Source organism: Emys orbicularis, chromosome 7 (assembly GCF_028017835.1).
Source record: "Emys orbicularis isolate rEmyOrb1 chromosome 7, rEmyOrb1.hap1, whole genome shotgun sequence".
In the NCBI taxonomy this organism is placed as follows: Eukaryota; Metazoa; Chordata; order Testudines; family Emydidae; genus Emys; species Emys orbicularis.
Window position 1 is genome coordinate 2356845 of NC_088689.1, and position 17506 is coordinate 2374350.

A 17506-nucleotide genomic window follows, 5' to 3' on the forward strand; every position below is an offset into this window, starting at 1 on the left:
TACAACGGCCTCTGGGTGGATCTCAGCCAGCCAGGAACCACATGCAGCGAGTTCGGTCACTTTCCATCCCGCCCCTCTGCACCGTTGGCCACAGCTTGGGTTGATGGAAGTGTAAGGAGAGGCCAAAGACTGCAACAGCAAAGGGGCTGCGGGTCGGGATTGAGGGGCGCCGGCAGAACTAGGAGGGGGGCAAGGACTGGACTAGCAGGGGGCTGCGGGTCGGGAGTGAGGGGCACCAGCAGAGCTAGGAGGGGGGCAAGGACTGGGCTAGCTGGGGGCTGCGGGTTGGGAGTGAGGGGCACTGGCTGGGCTGGAGGGAGCCCAGGGCTGAGCTAGCTGTGGGCTGCTGGTCGGGAGTGAGGGGCACTGGCTGGGCTGGCAGGGGCCTGCAGGTTGGGAGTGAGGGGCACCGGCAGAGCTGTCGGGGGCTGGGCTGGCAGGGGGCTGTGGGTCGGGAGTGAGGGGCACCGCCAGAGCAGTGGGCAGCGGGAGCTCAGGAGGGGCTGCAGGCCGGCTGCCATAGGAAGCCCGGGCTGCTTGTTCCGTCGGTGACCAGGGAGGGCGCTCTCCGGCCGGGGCCTGGCTGCCGCACCCTGCATGTGGCCAGAGTGGAGCCAGCCTGGGGTGGGGCCCGTTTTCTAGCCCCGTAGACCGGCCACCCCACTCAGTGATATGTGGAGAAAGGGCACCCCCTTGTGGCAATAAATTTGAATGGCAACATTGCAGAGTGTGGTGTCCCCCCCCGGTGTGGGGGGGTCCGTCTCAGCCCCGTCCGGGCAGACACCGGCGCTGATCGCAGAACTAAACATTGATGGCAGCTTAGGGACAAGGGGTCCCGACTTGGTCGCACTTCTGTGCACACAGAGGAAAAGCCGGACCAGCGACAGGCGGACTTGGTGCTTTAACGGGGCCGGTTTCACAAAGTTACAAACAATTATGAGCCTGACCAGCTGGGAAGCAGAATTTATTCAGAAAAAAGTGACTGATCATTGGGAATTGGTTAAGAACACTTTGCCAGATGCCCTGAAAGCCACGATGGAGGAAGAAGGGTGAACTGGTTAAAGGGGACCAGGCTTAGAGGTAGGGTTACCATATTTCAGGTTCCCCAAAAGAGGACACTAAGGGGGAGCTGGACAGGGGGTACAGTTAGGGGAGTTGGAAGGGGGACCTGTGGCAGGGGTACTCACTGGAGGTGGGGGGGGGAGCAGTGTCGCTCCCTGTCACAGTGGCAGGGCAGCTGGCACAAGCCCGGGATGCAGCGACAGCCGTCAGTCAGCACCTCCCTGTGGAACCCCCTCCCCAAGGCTAGGAGCCAGGACCTGGGTGGGTAGGATCCGGCAGCTGTGGCTGCACGGGAATGAACCAATCAGCTGCCGATGCAGGGGAGGGACCAATCAGGAAGTGGACCAATCGGGGCTCTTTCTGAGCTGCAGCATCTGCTCTAAAAAAATTCCAGATACTGCCTATTATTTAAAAATCCACCTGGACAGAGGACGGAGCCTCAAAAAAGAGGCAATGTCTGAGAAAACCTGGATGCACGGTAACCCTATTTAGAGGGGAAGTTAAGGAAGCTATAAAATCTCTCTCTAGAGAGATAACAAATGGAAGCAAGGGGAAGTTGATAGTAATGAATATAAATCAGAAGCTAGGAGTTGTAGAAAATTGATAAGGGAAGCAAAGGGACACAGAACTCTATGGCCAGCAGAAGGCATTTTTAAGTGTATTAGGAACAAAAAGAATCCTGAAAATGGTACTTGTCCATTTGTCATGGACTCACAGATCGTGCCCACTCTTGGCCCCGTGCGGTCCGTGGGGGGTGCCCCCTTTCACTGAGACAGCCCTTCTCGGGGGTCCACTCTCTCTCGGGGTTAGGCCCCTCCACCTCCACCTCTCTGAGCCTTAGCACATCTGTCTCTCGCCGTGGGCCCCCTCAGGAAGTCCACTCGTTCTGGACTCCCGGGGCCTCCACCCCCTGAAGGGGTTGATGCAACCCTGTTCTCTAGACCGGAGTGACTCTCAGCCAGCGTAAAACAGGAGGGTTTATTGAGCATTGAACACAGCACAGGAAACTCTCTGACCCTCAGGCCTGGCCTCCCTCAGCACAGCACATCCAAGTCTCTCCCTGCATCCAGGTGGGCTCTGCCTGCTCCCCCTCTCCAGCCCCGAGCCCCCCTGCTTCCCAGCTGGGCATCTGATACCCCCGGCCCCAAGCCCCGCCTCTGTCCATTGTCTTCTCTCCAGGGAAACAGGGTCGCCTGGGCCTCATCTCCTCTCCACCCTCCTCTGGCTGGAACTGGCCGGTCAGGTCACCGGGGTCCTCTCTCCGCAGCCCATTGTCCTCCCACTGGACGGAACCGGCTGCGACTCCTGAGCTGGGTCTCCGGGTCGTCAGGTCACCAGTCGCTGGGGTGTCCCTCCTCCAGGCCATTGGCTGGGGTCCCAAGTTCCGTCTCCGGTCCTCTGTAACAACAAACTCCCTCTCCCCTCACCTCTTTAAACCAGTAACACCCAGGGAAACTGAGTCCCACTCCCTCTGCATGCAACCCATTGGAAAACCACGAAAAAATTAAAAAATCCCCCACTTCATCACACCATTCCTAGATGAAAATGGTAGAATTGTCAATGATAATGCAGAAAAGGCAGATGTGTTCAATCAATATTTCTGTTCTGTATGTGGGAAAAACCAGATGATGTATTCATCACATGATAACACTCTTTCCACTTCACTAGTATCTCAGGAGGATGTTAAACAGAAGCTACTAAAGTTAGACTTTTTTGAATCAGCAGGTCCAAGAGTTTTAGAAGAGCCACCAAAAGTTTTTGAGGGGCTCGCTGGACTGTTAATGTTGGTTTTCAATAAGTCTTGGAACACTGGGGAAGTTCCAGATGACTAGAAGAAAGCTAATATTTAAAAGGGGTAAATAGGATGACCCAGGTCATTATAAGCCTGTCAGTCTGACACTGATCCCGGGTAAGATGATGGAGTGGCTGATAGGGAACTCGATTAATAAAGAATTAAAGAAGCGTAATGTAATTAATGCTAATCAACGTGGGTTTATGGAAAATAGGTTCTGTCAAAGTAACTTAGTATCTGGTTTTTGATGAGATTCCAAGTTTGGTTTTAAGGGTGATGGTGTTGACGTACTAGACTGCTGTAAGGTGTTTGACTTGGTACCGCACAACCTTTTGGTTAGAACGATATAAAATTCCCATGGCCCTCATTAACTGGATGAAAAGCTGCCTGGCTGTGAGGCATCAAATGTAACAGTAACCGGGGACACCTCATGGAAGGGGTGCATTTCTAGTGGGGTTCTGCAGGGACAGATTTGTGGCCTGTGCTAATTAACACGTTTTTATTAACGATCTATGCAGCGGTGGTGTAGCCATGTCGGTCCCAGGACATTAGAGGGACAAGGTGGGTGAGGTCGTAGCTTTTATCAGACCACTGCTGGTGGTGAAAGTGACACGCTCTCGAGCTTACCCAGAGCTCTTCCTTCGCTCTCGGACACGTGTCACAGCTAAATATCCAGTGGAACAGACTGTTTAGCATAAGGAGTTAACACACATTTCAAGGGACCATTCAAGGTGAAGTGGCCCGTTAACACCCTCCAGTCATGGGGGGAGTTGGGGATGGGGGGCTAGTGGGTTACAGCTTGTGGTAATGAGCTATAAATCCAGTGTCTCTATTAATCCATGATGTTTAGTGTCTAGCAAAGTGATGAATGTAAGCTTCCAGGCTCGTCTTGTGAAGATGTGCAGGTTTCCTCCGAGGATGAGGACTGAGAGGTCAGCGACAGAGTGATCACTTTGTGAAAAGTGTTCGCTCACAGGTGACAGGGTGGGTTTGTCTTTTATCACTTTTCTGTGAGAGTTCATTTGAGAGCGTAGGGATTGTCTGGTTTCACCCACAGAGTTGGAAATCTGTGAGCAGGGTTCGGTTGTCTGTCCAGGGGATGAGAATATCCTGGCTGGAGCTCAGGGGTCTCGTTGGTTTCCTGGTGCACTTGTCCCGAGGTGGCCCGTGAAGAGGTCGGCACCCCGGGGAGCCGTCCTAGCCCCCAGGGCTGTTCCCGTGGTTCGGCTGGGTCCCAGCCCAGCCGCGGCTGCTCTCTAGCAAAGCCGCTTCTCAGCAGCCGGCCGGATCCTGCCACCCAAAGTCACCACGACCTCGGGCACCCACCAGCCCTGCCCCCGGCCCCACTCCCTGCTGGGGGCAGTTGATCCCGTTCAGCTAAAAGAAGAATCACCCTGAACATTCACCCCATACTAGCCACCACCTGCTCCTGCCCCAACTCCCCTCACCCCGGCCCGGCCCCACTGCTCCCCTGAGTCCTCCAGCCCGGGATGCAGCCGGACCTGCGTTAAACTGGGCCCTGAGACTTGTCGTCTCTGCTGCCTGGGGGAAGGTGACCCTGTGCCCACAGCACCAGCCTGGGAGCCAGGACTCCTGGGTTCCATCCCACACGGGCTGATTCTGGCCGAGGAGCCACGTCCCTGCTCCGTGCCTCAGTTTCCCCCGCAGTTACAGGGGACAGTGACCCCGAGGCTGCCTGCTCTGCCATGGAAATGCCGAGAATTGGTACTGCCACGCCCAGCTGCCCTGCTCTGGCCATCACTTGGCAGGGAACACTCCCCGAATCCCAGAGCAGGGTCCGTCCCCTGCCAGGGGCTGGGCCCGGGGGGTCAGTGTCCAGTGCAGGCAGTGGGGGCCGGGGAGGTTCAAGGGGCTGGACTGGGAGCCCCAGGGGCTGACTCCTCTCCCTAGAGCCGAGGCAGCCTGGGTGTCAGCTGGGCTGGTCCTGACCCCGCTCCAGCCCTGCCCCGGCCTTGGGTTCGCAAGGCCCAGTCCCTCTGTGGCCTCTGTTAAGGGGCTGCTGGTGCCACGTGCAACCAGAGGCTTTGGTCACAGCCACGAAGAACGGGACCCGCCAAACAGCCAGCAAACGGGAACCCTGGGGCTTGCTATCCGCGCGGGCGAGGACAGAGAGAAGTGGGAGGAGGAGAGTCCTGTCCCTCACGGCCAGCCCCCTGAAGGGCAGATCCATTCACCTGCGGAACTCACTGCCGCAGGACCGTAGCGAGGCACAGAGAGAGCCAGGCAGTCGGGTGACTAAAGCAAAGGAGCATTGGTGTCAATGGCTGTAAAGCCAGGTGCATTCTGGGAGCTGAGTCCTGACACACACTAACGGGGGGGGGGGCAAGGCAAGAGGGGGGAAGGCAGCAGACCCCCCCCACCCCGAACTGTCCCTATGCCCCCTGCATGCAGGCTGGCACAGTCCTGGCCCCCAACCTAGGTGGTATGTTGCTCTCCTCCCATGCTGTGCCAGGCATCTTGAGGGCAGGCATCAGGCAGAGGATGGCACCGGGGGGGTGCATGCCCCCCCCCAATGGCTGGCTGGGAGCAGCACTGGGGGGGGCACAGAGGATGTACCGGAGCCGTTCCTCCCTGTGGATGTTTAACCCAGCGTCCCAGGAGGGGAGCTGAGATCCTCTTAATATCTGTGGCCCGTTTGCTTAGCAACCGCATTAAGCAAATCGATGGAGGTGGTGTCATTGGAATGGGAGGGCATGGCTCCCCCCCACCCCCCCGCACTGCCTCCCTCACTCCCTCTCTACTCGCACACGTCCTCCAGCCCTGCTCTAGCAAGGTGGACGGCTCCTTTGGGCTGCCTAGGACTGGCCAACTCTCTGCCCGGCACAGTGGGGCACCCCCGCCGTGGGGTTCTGGACAGCAGGGGCTGGTCCGGTGCCGGATGGCGGGGGCCCCCCAGGAGGAGGGGTGAAGGCTGATGCCCCCACGGCAGGTCTGGCGGCTCCGTGGAGATGCGCGTCCCGGCGGTCGTGGCGTCTGGCTGATCGGGGCGCCGGGGGAGCTAGCCGGTCGGGGGCCGGGAGGGCCATGCCCTGAGCTCCCCTCATCATGAACCTGGAAGGGCTGGAGGTGATCGCTGTGCTGGTGGTGCTGGTTCTGTTTGTCAAGGTGCTGGAGCAGTTTGGCCTCTTTGAACCCGTCTCCTTGGAAGGTAACGTGGCGGGCGCAGCGCTGGGGCATGGGCCATCCTGGGCTAGCGAAACCCACCGGCCACTCGGTGCCTCACGGGAGGGATGATGGGGTGAGCAGGGGACAGCGTGGACAGCCAGGGCTCTGCCCGGTGTCCCAGCTTGCCAGCCAGGGTCCAGCAGTGCCCAGCAGTTTGCGAGGTGCCCAAGCCCCTCGGTGCCCTGGGGCTGGGAGTTGGCTTGAGCCCCCCAGGAGAAGGCAAGGGGCTCTCTGCTCCAAGCGCAGGAAGCTCACAGGGCAGGGCGAGACACTGCGCCCCGCGGGCAGGGCCCCAGTGCGGACGGGCACTCGGGCGGACCCCCACCAGAGTCCCGGCAGAGGCAGGGACTGAAGGGTGAGGGCCTGGGCTTGCGTAGCTGGTGCCTGTGCCCACGCGGGCGATAGGGTCGTGGGGCTGTGCGAGGGATGCCTTTCGGGTGCCTGGGGGAGGGTGGAGAATCCCAAACCCTGTAGCCAGCCTGCGCCAGGCCCTGGGGATGCTGCCCTCCCTGGGCAGGATGGGTGAGGTGGGGCGAGCCGGGCTGCGGGTGTCTAGCTGCTCAGCTCTTCTGGGGTGGGGGTGGAAGGAGCGGGGGGCTGGGCTCTATCTAAGGCCCCGGTGAGTTCAGGGTGACCTGCAGTGGTGGGGGGGCCCAGGGCCCCATGCACGTCCCACAATCTGCTCTCCAGGGCAGCGCCCTCTGGCAGTGGGGCTCCTCCCCCGGGACCGGTTCCGCGGCCCCCCCAGAGCCGGGGTACGCTGGTGTGTAGACGCGTGGACCATGGTCACCACGCGGCCTCGGGGCAGAGCCTAGGGGTGTGGAGGGCTGGGTAGGGCATGTGTGTGAGCCCCCCCTTCTCTCCCCTGGGTGCATTTGGAACTGCTCTGCTGTGTGTCCTAGCCCCTGCGTGCTGGTGGATCTTCACGTAGGTTGGCTGCGGGAGCGGGACCTGGGCTGCGGGAGTGGGGGGCGGGGAGGGTCTGAGCTCTGTACTTGGTGACCCCATGGAGCTGTGAGTGAGCCAGGATCGGGGGTGGGAGAGCGTGATACAACCCCCTCCCAACCACCCCACCCCCTGTAGGGGTGGGGAGCCTGGCCCCATCAGAGGCCCCTGATGAGCTGTGTCCAGGCCCGGTGGACGATCAATGGACAGGCTTCCTCCCCCAGCAGAGCGCCAGCCTGCGGAACTCACCGCCGCAGGAGCCTCATGGCACCAAGTCCTGCAGCTGGGGCCAGCCAGGGGTGGCAGCCAGTGTGGGTAGCTGCTCCGGGGGTGCGAATGGTCGAGTGCAGCGTGTCAAGGGGTGGGCACTGCCGGAGACGGGCCCCTGGGCCTGAGCCAGTCCAGGCAGTGGGGGGCCAGGCTGGGCTAATGGGCTGGATGGTGGGCGGCAGGTGCCAGGCTGGCTGGGCTAATGGTTCTGTAGCCTCCCAGAGTTTTCCATAGTCTGGGCTACCTCCCAAGCTCTGGCTCAGCAGCCCGCAGCTGCGACCCTGCCAGGGTCGTGTCTGAGACACCCCTCCCCCTCCAGCTGCCCCGTGGGCTCGGGCTGGCCTGGGAGCAGCTAGCCGTGCTGCAGAGACCTTCCAGGCTAGTCCTGTCTCAGTGGCACAGCCCCCCCCGTGCCAGCCTCGGGAGCTCTCTGCAGAACCCCGCTCCACCTAGGAATCCCGTGGGGCCACAGCCCCCTACCGAGCCCGACTCCCCCTCTGCGCTCCATGCAGGTACTGGGGAGTGTCCTTTGCCAGGGGTGGGTGGTTTAGCACAGCCGCTATCTGAGGGCCGGAAGCCGTCTAGTATTTCCCTCGAACCCGCTCACTCCGCCCGCACGGCCCCGTGCTGGCAACACACAGAGTTTCCAGGCACTGCCCCACTGGGCAGCTCCAGCACAGAGCCGGGAAGCAGCCGGCCCCCGGTCACGCAGCAAGTCGGGCAGAGCTGGGGAGAGAACCCAGGAGTCCTGCCTCCCACAGCTCCCATGGGGAGCTGGCCCCTAGCCCCACCCCCACTCAGGTCCTTGCAGCCAGACAGGGCCCCATGTCCACATCCCCCCCCCCCCCCCCGCCCTGGTGCTGGTCTGGCCGCCCCAGCAGCAGGTCTCGTCTCCTCTCCAGACCAGGCACTGGAGGGTGACAGTGAGTCTCAGGTTAAATCCATTTGCAGCCTGGGCCCCTCAGTGCAGCTCCCGTCTGACCCAGCACGGGCCTCTTCCTGTCCGTTCCCAGCTCCGCCGATGACCCCATGGGCTCCCCCAGCCCCCTGACAATTTCAGCCCTGGACTCCACCCCCCCCAGCTCTGCCAGGGTCCCTCAATCCCGACCCGCAGCCCCCAGCTAGCCCAGCTCTGGGCTTGCCCGCCTTCCCCAGCTCTGCCAGCGCCCCTCCATCCAGACCCGCAGCCTCACCAGGTCACTATCACCGTCTCCATGGGGAAACTGAGGCATGGAGGGGTGGAGCCTGCTCGTGGTCACTCGGCGAGTCTGTGCCAGGGCTGGAAATAGAACCTAGGAGTCCTGGCTCCTCATCCAGGGGTTGATTTCTATGGATGAAGCCACCCTGACTCCACATGGTGGAGCCGGAGGGAGTGAAGGCGGCGGGGGGGCGCGCTGGTTATTAACAGTGAGTTGCACAGGAGGGGGGAGCAGTGTCCTCGGCCGGACGCCCAAACCCCTGAGTTTCGGCACCAAAGTCACAGCATCGATCGCTGGCTGTTCCGCACTGCGATAGCCGGAGCTGGAACGAAGGCTCCGGGGCACTGGGGTGGGGTGGAGTGGGGGGGCAGCTTCCCTTGTGTTCCCTGCCTCCCCCCCCAGCACTCAAGCAGCCCCCTGCCTGCACCTCTGGCTCTGCTACCGTGCGGCTGCTCCCTGCATCTGGCCTTGTCCAGGGGGCCATGCCCTGGGCAAAGCCTCTTCCTGTCCCCGTGGCGACAGGAGGGGGGTGCCCACCAGCCCTAGGGCAGTAGCTGAGATCTCTGCTGTCCCCGTCAGGCATCAGAACCCTCCCGCGGCTGGTGGGGAGCTGACGTAGCCCCACGGGGCCTGTTCTCCTGCCCCCCGGGTGGCTGGGGAATCCCCCCCCCCCTTGGCTGAAGCTGGCTCTTCAGGGGGCAGGGCCCTCCGCCTGCCTGTGCCGTGCTGGGGCTGCCGATCGCCCCTCGCACCCGTGCAGGGAAGGGCAGTAGCTGCAGTGGGGCCCAAAGCTGGCCCACGCCCCACGGTCCTGGCCTGGGCACATCTGCGGCTGGGCTAGGGAGCGAGGGGCAGCGAGCGGCGCGATGGTGTCTCCGCACGCGTCCCCCAAAGGGCAGTCCCCCCCGGTGAATTGGCTGCTGCTGGGGATCGAGTCTCCAGGGTGGCCCTTGGAGGGCGGAGGGGGCAGCATCGCTGGGCCGCTCTTGCTTTCACTGCCTTGAAAGCACCCGAAAGCCCCCTGCCGCTCGCCACCCCCCACCCCTGGCTCCTGCTGTCCCATTGGTGCAGGCACATTCGCTACAGCCCCCCCCCTTCCCCTGGTGCTGAACAGCTCCCCACTTCCCCCGGGGGGAGGGAAAGGGACCTGCAGCTGCAGGCCTGGCCCCAGGGCTTAATTTGTGCCAGGGCTAGCCAGGCTGTGTCGTAGCCCCGGCACCACCGCCTGGCTCCCATGGAGACGCTGCCCCCCAGCTGTGGGTTGTACGGGGGGGCACTATGGGCTAAGGGTGCAGATGTCAGGACATGTATCATGGGGGGCAGATGGGGGGCAGGGAGTAGGCCTGTGCCGGCGATGGGGGGTCGGGGCTGCTAGCCCAGGGAGGGGGCTGGAGGCCGTACTGTGCCCCTCTCCTAGGACTTTCCCTTTTCTGTCTGAGGATCTCCGAGCACTTTGCAAACTCGCTCCCTGTCTCCGACCCACAGCTGGGGAGACGGAGGCCTGACCGACGGGCAGTGTCGCCCCATGGTTAGCACATAGACTTGTGCAGCAACGGACCTGGGTTCTGCTCCCCCTGTTCCCCCGGCTGTGTGACCTCGGGCGAATCGCTCCCCCCAGTGTCTCCACAGTTGTGCAATGTTCGGAGGTCCAGGGTGGAGTGAACCTTATTTCATGCCGGGGGGCACCCCCTGTGTCTTAACTCGCAATGCCGGGGGGGCACCCCGCTGCCTGTCGAGCGCCCCCTGCTGCTCCCTCTCCTGTCTCCTCACCAGCTCTGCACTGCCCCTGCCTTCCCCGGCAGCAGCAGGCGCCAGTAACCGGCAGGCACACAGCCACTTATATCTGTCCCCAGGGACGAATTTCCACCCCTCTCCTCGAGCAAATTTTCCTGTCCCCGGCACTCTCCCCCTGCCCCCCCCCCGGCCGCCTCCCCCCATGCGTTATTTACGAGCCCTGCCAGGGCATCGCTGTGACCACAGAGAGCCCGGCTGCATCGCATCGGCGGGTGAACTAATACAGCTAATGGCGTCAGGCTGCTAATGGAGCGCCAAGGCCCTGCCATCCCTCTGGCCGATCGATGCAGCCTGCCCTGCTCCCTCCCCACCCCCGCAGGCGTGCGGCGCTGGCACCGCTGGCCGAAAGCGCCCGATGCTGAGCTAGGGCATCAGGGCTTGGGGCTGGGATCCCGTTCTGCTCCCCTCCCCCTCTGTCCCCCAAAGGTGGGAGCCAGAGCCCCCGTGAGCGGCCCATGGGTGACTGGGATGTAGAGAGTGATCCGTTCGTGTGGCTGGTGTACGGGCTTGGCCTTGTGGGGACCTGAGTGGGACATTCCAATGGGGCTCTTAATCAGCTGCCGCCTTCCAGCTCAGAGGTGGCTGCCTGTCAGTGGTGGGCATCTTATGGATGGAGCTAAGGCGATGGAAGCAGGCACTGCCCTGGCACCCGGTCTGCTCGTGGGCTCCGGGTACAACTCACGTGCACCACGCCCGATGAACGTGCAAGCTGTTGTTCCTGTGAGCGGGGTGTGGGGGGATAGTACCGGAGCTGCTGGGTCTCATGTGGGGTTCTCTCCCTGCCCCCTGTGCCTTGAGCCCCCTGGGATGCGACGATCTCAGCCAATGCGTCCGTTCCCAGCCAGGCCGACCCCCCCGCCCCGTGCTTTCGATGTCCCTTTGTTACCTGGTGCTAGCGCCAGGCTCAGAGGCAGGGGGCCCATCCTGGTTTTGACCTGGGAGCTTGACTCGTTAGTGATGTTAATTAACGGGCGCAGGATTAAATGGCACCCCCCACCATGCCCCGGGGAGGGGAAGGCGCTGCTCTAAAGCGCTTTCCAATATGTGCTGGCCGGGCCCATCTGTGGGGAGAGTCGCTGGCTCCTGCTACGGGGGGGCCATGCCCTACCCCCCCCCAGGGCTCTGTCTAGCCTGGGGCAGTGTCACTAACCTGGACTTACAGCTGGGCTAGATGCAGGGCAGCACCTTTCATCGTGACCCAGCTCCGCCGGGGCTGCCCTGCCCAGGGTCTGAAACGAACTGTGTTCCCCGCCCCCCTGCCAGCCCCCCGAAGGGGTGAGGTGCCAATGGGGCATCCGTTTTCCGGCTAAGCGGGGAGCTTGCCGTTCGTGGGGCCACGCAGGCAGATCCCACGTTTAACCGGCAGTGTCAGACCCGTCGCTCTGGCCGTGCCTGGCTCTGATTCTTAACTGGGCAGCCGAACAAGGCATGAGGTCACGGCTGCCGCAGGAGAGGCAATGCGGCCTAGTGGATAGGGCACGGCCTTGGTGCCTGGCAGCTCCCAATCCCTGCTCTGCCATTGGCCTGCTAGGTGACCTCGGGAAATTCATTGCGCTGCTATGTGTCTCAGTTTCCCCATCTACAAAATAGGAATAATATCAACCTCTTTGTGCTCGGTAGCTACTCTACATGAAAAAGGGCAGGGCCTGCTGGAGCTCCGAATCAAGCACTACGGAGCTTTGTCTGTGCCATGCTGCTGGCAGTGTGACCATCACGGCCGCCTGCTCAGGGCCACTGCCGGATGCTTCTGAGAGAGGCAGCATGCGCCTGGCTGAACCAAACTCCCCCCTTGGGGGACTGTTTCTTCCTGACCCCCAGCTGGCGTGCCGCTCGTGCCCCGGAGCTTGCGGCTGGTGTGCCCTTGTAGTCTCATGCCAGCGTGGCTGCTATGTATATCGCTGCCGCGCCCGTTGGCTAGCTTGCCTGGCACTCGACAGCTCCTGTTTAAATAATCACAATGATCTTGCCGGTCATTTCTGGCCACGCGCTGCCCGGCGGGCCGAGTCCAGCCTGCGGCATGCCCGGCTTGCACTCCTAGATGGCGAGGCAGCGCGCACCAGAGGTTGGCCATGGGCAGAGCTAATGGAGCTGGCAATCAGTGCCAGCGCTAGGCAGCTGAGAGACCCATGAATCATTGACAGTGTGTCAGCCAGCTGCCCGACCCTACCCTGTGCCCGGGAGATCTGCGCGCTCCCCCCCCCCCGGACGTGCCCTCACCCCCCTGCCCCCTCATGACAGGCAGCGCAGGCGGGCGCTCGATACGCCGGGGCGGGGTGGGGGGGGTGGGAGGCAAAGAGCAAGCGCCATCGATCTGGCAGCTGAAGTGCCGTATCAATAATTCAGCGAGGAGCGATGGGCCCTGGCGGGAGGAAGGAGGGGCCGGGGAGGGGCCGGCAGGGAGATAAAAGGCTGGGAGAGCCGCCCGCGTAATTGAGCCTCAGAGGAATATTCGATGAGCTGGGCCTCATTATGATTAGCCTCGGCCGGGGGGGGCACGCTCGCCTGGGCAAGCTGAGCAAGGCCCCCAGAAACCTCGACCCCCTTCACCCCGCTGCTGCTTTTCCCCTGAGCTGCCCATTCGGGCAAGGCCCGGGGCAGCGCGTGGTGCTGGCTCCGGGGGCTGAGCTTGTGCTGAGAAATCTGGGGCCGGGGGGTGACCCCTGGAGCCGAGTCACTGAGCCCAGACGGGGCGCAGAGCAAAGCAGGGTAGCCAGCCACTGGGGCCTGGCGAGCGAGAAGCAGGTAGGAGGGATCGTCCGTTTCAGTGCCAGCGCAGCTTTGCCCAGCAGGGATCGGCTGCTTCTCTCCCCCTGCCGTTCATGGGCCTTGGGATGCACCTTCACACGGTGCCTGAGATTCTCCTCCGGCCTCTGTGAAACTCCACAGGCATCAGTGTGGCTGCTCCTGGTGCACAGGGAGTAGAGGTGGGGCAGATCCAGGCGCTTTGGGGCAGCCCCCCACCCCTGTCTCACGTGCCACCTGTGGACCAGGGGAGGCAGCTCCCAGGGAAACCATCGTCTTCTGCAAGCATCAGGTGGCGTTAAAATCTCTTCCTCGCAACCTGAGTCCTGGCTGCTGCTGCCAACAGCCCCCTTGGGGCGAGAGCAGCGCCTGGCGCAGCTGCTCGGCCGAGAGCCCGGTGGCACTGGAGAGCTGAGACCGGCTGCCAGCCCGGCGCTACGCTCTGCCCCTGCGGCTGGTGGGCGAGGTGCCAACAAGCACGGTCAATACAGGGAGTGGGACGGGCCTGGGGCGAGGGCTCGGTGGTGAGCCCCCGGAGACTCAGCGGCCATCTCCTCTGTGTGCGCCACAGCTTTGATTTGTCTGAGAGCATCCTCTCCTCGAGGCGTCCTGGGGCCCCGGCCCTGCGCTCCTGTCCCCGCGAGTCCCTGGCCTGGGAGGGGCCTTTCCCTGCAGAAGAGAGCGGTGCTATGGACCACCCTGGTTTCTTGCTTTCCAGAGCGCTGATTAGGCCTCAGCTGGACTATTTGTGTCCAGTTCTAGGCACCACATGTCAGGAAGGATGTGGACAAACTGGAGAAAGTCCAGAGAAGAGCAACAAAAATGATGAAAGGTCTAGAAAACATGAGCTCTGAGGGAAGATTGAAAGAATTGGGTTTGTTTAGTCTGGAGAAGAGAAGACAGAGGGGACATGAGAACAGTTTTCAAGTCCATAAAAGGTTGTTACGAGGAGGAGGGAGAAGAATTGTTCTCGTTAACCCCTGAGGCTAGGACAAGAAGCAATGGGCTTAAATTGCAGCAAGGGCGGTTTAGGTTGGACATTAGGAAAAACTTCCTGTCAGGGTGGTTAAACACTGGGATAAATTGCCCAGGGAGGTTGTGGAATGTCCGTCGCTGGAGGTGTTTAAGAGCAGGTTGGACACACACCTGTCAGGGCTGGGCTAGTTATTCCGTAGCCCTGCCGCGAGTGCTGGGGCCTGGACAGGCGACCTACTGAGGTCCTTCCAGTCCTACACATCTGGGATTCTGTGGTTTTTAAGGTCAGAGCTGAAGCAGGTTCACGCTCCCCATGCTGGGCACTCTCGGTGCAGATCAAATCCAGGATCGATGGTGACTGCGGCAGGATCAAAAGGGATTTTTAGATTAGATGGCTTAAAAAAATCACCTCAAAGAGACTTTCTAATCAGCCAGGCAGCCGGCTCTCAGCTGCGGGGCTCAGCCGCTTGCTAAGATGGGCTGGGCTTGGCCCTGGCTAATACTTGGTGCAGACCTCAAGGAAAATGCAGGTGTAGGAAGCAGCAGTTGTTGCTGTTTCTAAATATGGTGCTTTCCCCGCTAAATGAATCCTGAGCCAGTCCCTCTGCCTGCTGCAAGGGGGCGCTGTGCTGCCGGGGGTGCCACGTGTAACATGGACGCTCTGGCTACTTGGGTCACTGAACACCACATGACTTCATTCAGCGAGAACGGGGACATTAGCTCCAGTGTCCTGGCCTAGCTGATCCCATCCTGCCTCCCTAAACTTCCCCTGCAGTTTCAATTGGATGCAGCATCCTCCTGCACTTTAAACCCCAACTGCCACCCACTGCTAACCAGCTGCTGCGTTCTGCCCCAGAGGTGGCTGCATTTCAGTGGTGCGTGAAGCAATTCTCCTCCAATGTCCTATCAAGACCCTCCCTGGCAGGCCCCCGTACCTAATGGACCAGAAACCCGCAGTCAGTCAAGGGCCACCAGCCAGGTTCCCGCGTGTAGTTCTCCCCCCTTGGCTTGCAGCCATTGGGTGTAGTCCTGGGTTTGCTGGACACATGTTTGTTCCAAGTTATCTTCCTTCACTGCAAGCTCGGTTTGTGCTGCTCTGGGTTTGAATCTCGTTCGCAGCCGCGCCCGTGGGGGCAGGAGCGATGGGAATGGGGCTCGTCACTGCAGGACTGGGAGCAGCTGCTGGGGTGAAGGTTGCAGGGCTGGGCCCATCCTCAGCCCCTGTTGCAGTTGCTTTTCCAAAACATGGGCTGAAATCTTTCCAGCTCGGGCTGGGACAGGCCGGGGAGAGCCGGGCTTGAGAACAAAGAGTGGAGTAAATGCGCTTTTCCCACTCATGCAAAACCCTTGGCACCGTCTCTTGGAACAGCTGCCGGGGTTTGGGAGCTGAAATTGGGCAGGACAATAGTCCTCAGCGAGGAGAAGGGTGGAAAGCTGGGCCTGCTTTGACTGAGTTCCATGCTTTTGGAAATCACGTCCCTGCCGGGCCCAGCAGATGTTTTGGCCTCTGTTGTCTTGCTAAGCCCAAAGCGCCCATGCTTGTGAGAGAGAGCGGCTGTGCACTGCAGGGGTGTGCTGCCGCAAAGGTGCCGTGAGCTTTTGCTTAATCCTCCCGCTATCCCAGAAGCAAGCTGCCCGGGACATGGAGCAGGACCGTCGTGCTGGACGAGGCTGCTATCGCAGCGGGGCCTGGGGCTGAACTGGGCAGCTGGAGGCGCCGCAGGCCTCGGAGAGCTGCCGCCTCGTGCCGGGAGGGAGAAGGGAAATGGTTGAGAGCTTCGGACCCCAGCAGAGCAGAGAGTTAATTAGCCGACGAGGTGCCCTGGCCCTGATCAGTAACACTCAGCGGCTCCCAGCAAAGCCAGGACAGGGAGCAGGAGTTCCCCTGCGGGAGGCGGCTGCTGGATCAGAGGGGCCAAGAATTCCACATCCGAGAGGATGCAGAGCAGGTGCGGATCCCCTCCCCCATCACCTGCCATTGGTTAACCCCTTAGCTCCCAGTCAGCAGGTGCCCGGCCCCGGAGCCTTGGGGGGGAGGGCTGAACACTGGGAAGGGGGTTGGCGCACCGCTTGGGAGAGGCGGATGGGCCGGGCAGGCAGGAGCAGGCTCCCATTGCCCGGCAGGGTCCAGCGGGGAGGTTTGGGGGACGGCGACATCCTGTGGGGACAGGAGGTGGGTAGCTGGCAGGTTGGGTAGCGTGTGGCGAGGGGGAATTGCCCCAGGTTGCTGGGTGGGGCGGGCAGGTAGCTGTGAGGGATATAAACTGGCCGTGGGGAAGTTTAGGCTTGAAATTAGAAGAAGGTTTCTAACCGTCAGAGGGGTGAAATTTTGGAACAGCCTTCCGAGGGAAACGGTGGGGGCGAAAGACCTTTCTGGCTTCAAGATTAGGCTTGATAAGTTTATGGAGGGAATGGTTTGAAGGGATTATGTGATTTTAGTCAATTAGTCATTAACGTGCCATCGCGGGTAAAATGAGGGTCCGGCTGTAGACTCTTGCCTGTATGCTCGGGGTACTGCTGATCGCCATATTTGGGGTCGGGAAGGAATTTTCCTCCAGGGTAGATTGGCAGAGGCCCTGGAGGTTTTTCGCCTTCCTCCGCAGCATAGGGCAGGAGTCGCAGGCTGGAAGATTCTGTTGTGGGTGGGTCAGCTTTTGTGGCCTGCATCATGCGGGAGGTCAGACTAGATGACCATATTGGTCCCTTCTGACCTTAAAGTCTATGAGTCTATGAGTCTAGGTTGGGTCTGGGGGCCAGCGGGGCATGTACTTTGTAGGGGTGGGGTGGGGGGTGGTTGACTTTGCCCTTCCTGGTGCTAATAGGCTGACAGGTGCCCCCACGAGACAGTGTGCCCACGCCATGCTGAGCAGTGCGCTCCCACTGCCATGCACAGGCAGCCAGCCCTGGAATTGGCATTGGGGGTGGGGAGGTGTAGGAGAAGGGGATCCCCCACCTCTGGCAGCCAGCTCTCCCTTTCGCAGCTCCCGCCGGAGAGGTCTGGGGTGGGAGGGGCAGGCGCGTCTCCCGGGGGGGGGGGCAGCAGGGGAGCGGTAGCTGCAGACAAAGGCAACGGTTGGGGGTCTGGCACACTGTCCGGCAGTGAAGTGGTTAAAGAGCAGAGGGGTGCGGGTGGGGCTGGTGGCAGGGCCATCTGTGCCAGGCCCCCTCTTTCAGATGGCAGAGGAGTGACCGCAGGGACTGACCCCAGGGCTGTGTGGGGTAAGTGCCAATAGACTCCTGGTAAATCAGAACTGGATTAGAAGTGGACTGATCCCTAGGAACTGAGGAGGGTCTAGCCCAGTGGTCTCAAACACGCGGCCCGGGGAGTTATTTCCTGTGGCCTGCCATAGGCGCCAACTCCTCCGGCAGCCAAGCTCCCTCCCCCCCCCCCCCCGAACGCGCCTTGTCCCCGCTCCTCCGCCTGCCTCCCAGCACTGCCCACCGCCAAACAGCTGTTTGGTGGCGCTTAGGACTTTCCAGGAGGGAGGGGAGAAGCGGGGAGGCGGCGCGCTCAGGGGAGGAGGCGGAGAAGAGGCAGGGC

At 61.5% G+C, this 17506-nt stretch overlaps 1 protein-coding gene across 3 annotated transcripts in view; it reads left to right on the forward strand.

Annotated features, from left to right (window-relative positions):
• KCNIP2 (potassium voltage-gated channel interacting protein 2) overlaps positions 1-17506 on the forward strand; it is a 122339-nt gene that overhangs the window by 78856 nt on the left and 25977 nt on the right. The window contains exon 1 of one of the 3 annotated variants that reach the window (XM_065407220.1): positions 5921-6023. The exons of the other annotated variants lie outside the window; for them this stretch is intronic. Within the exon in view, the coding sequence (XP_065263292.1) occupies positions 5921-6023 (103 nt within the window). Of the gene's footprint in view, positions 1-5920; positions 6024-17506 lie in introns of those variants that run through there. 3 annotated transcript variants of the gene reach the window in all.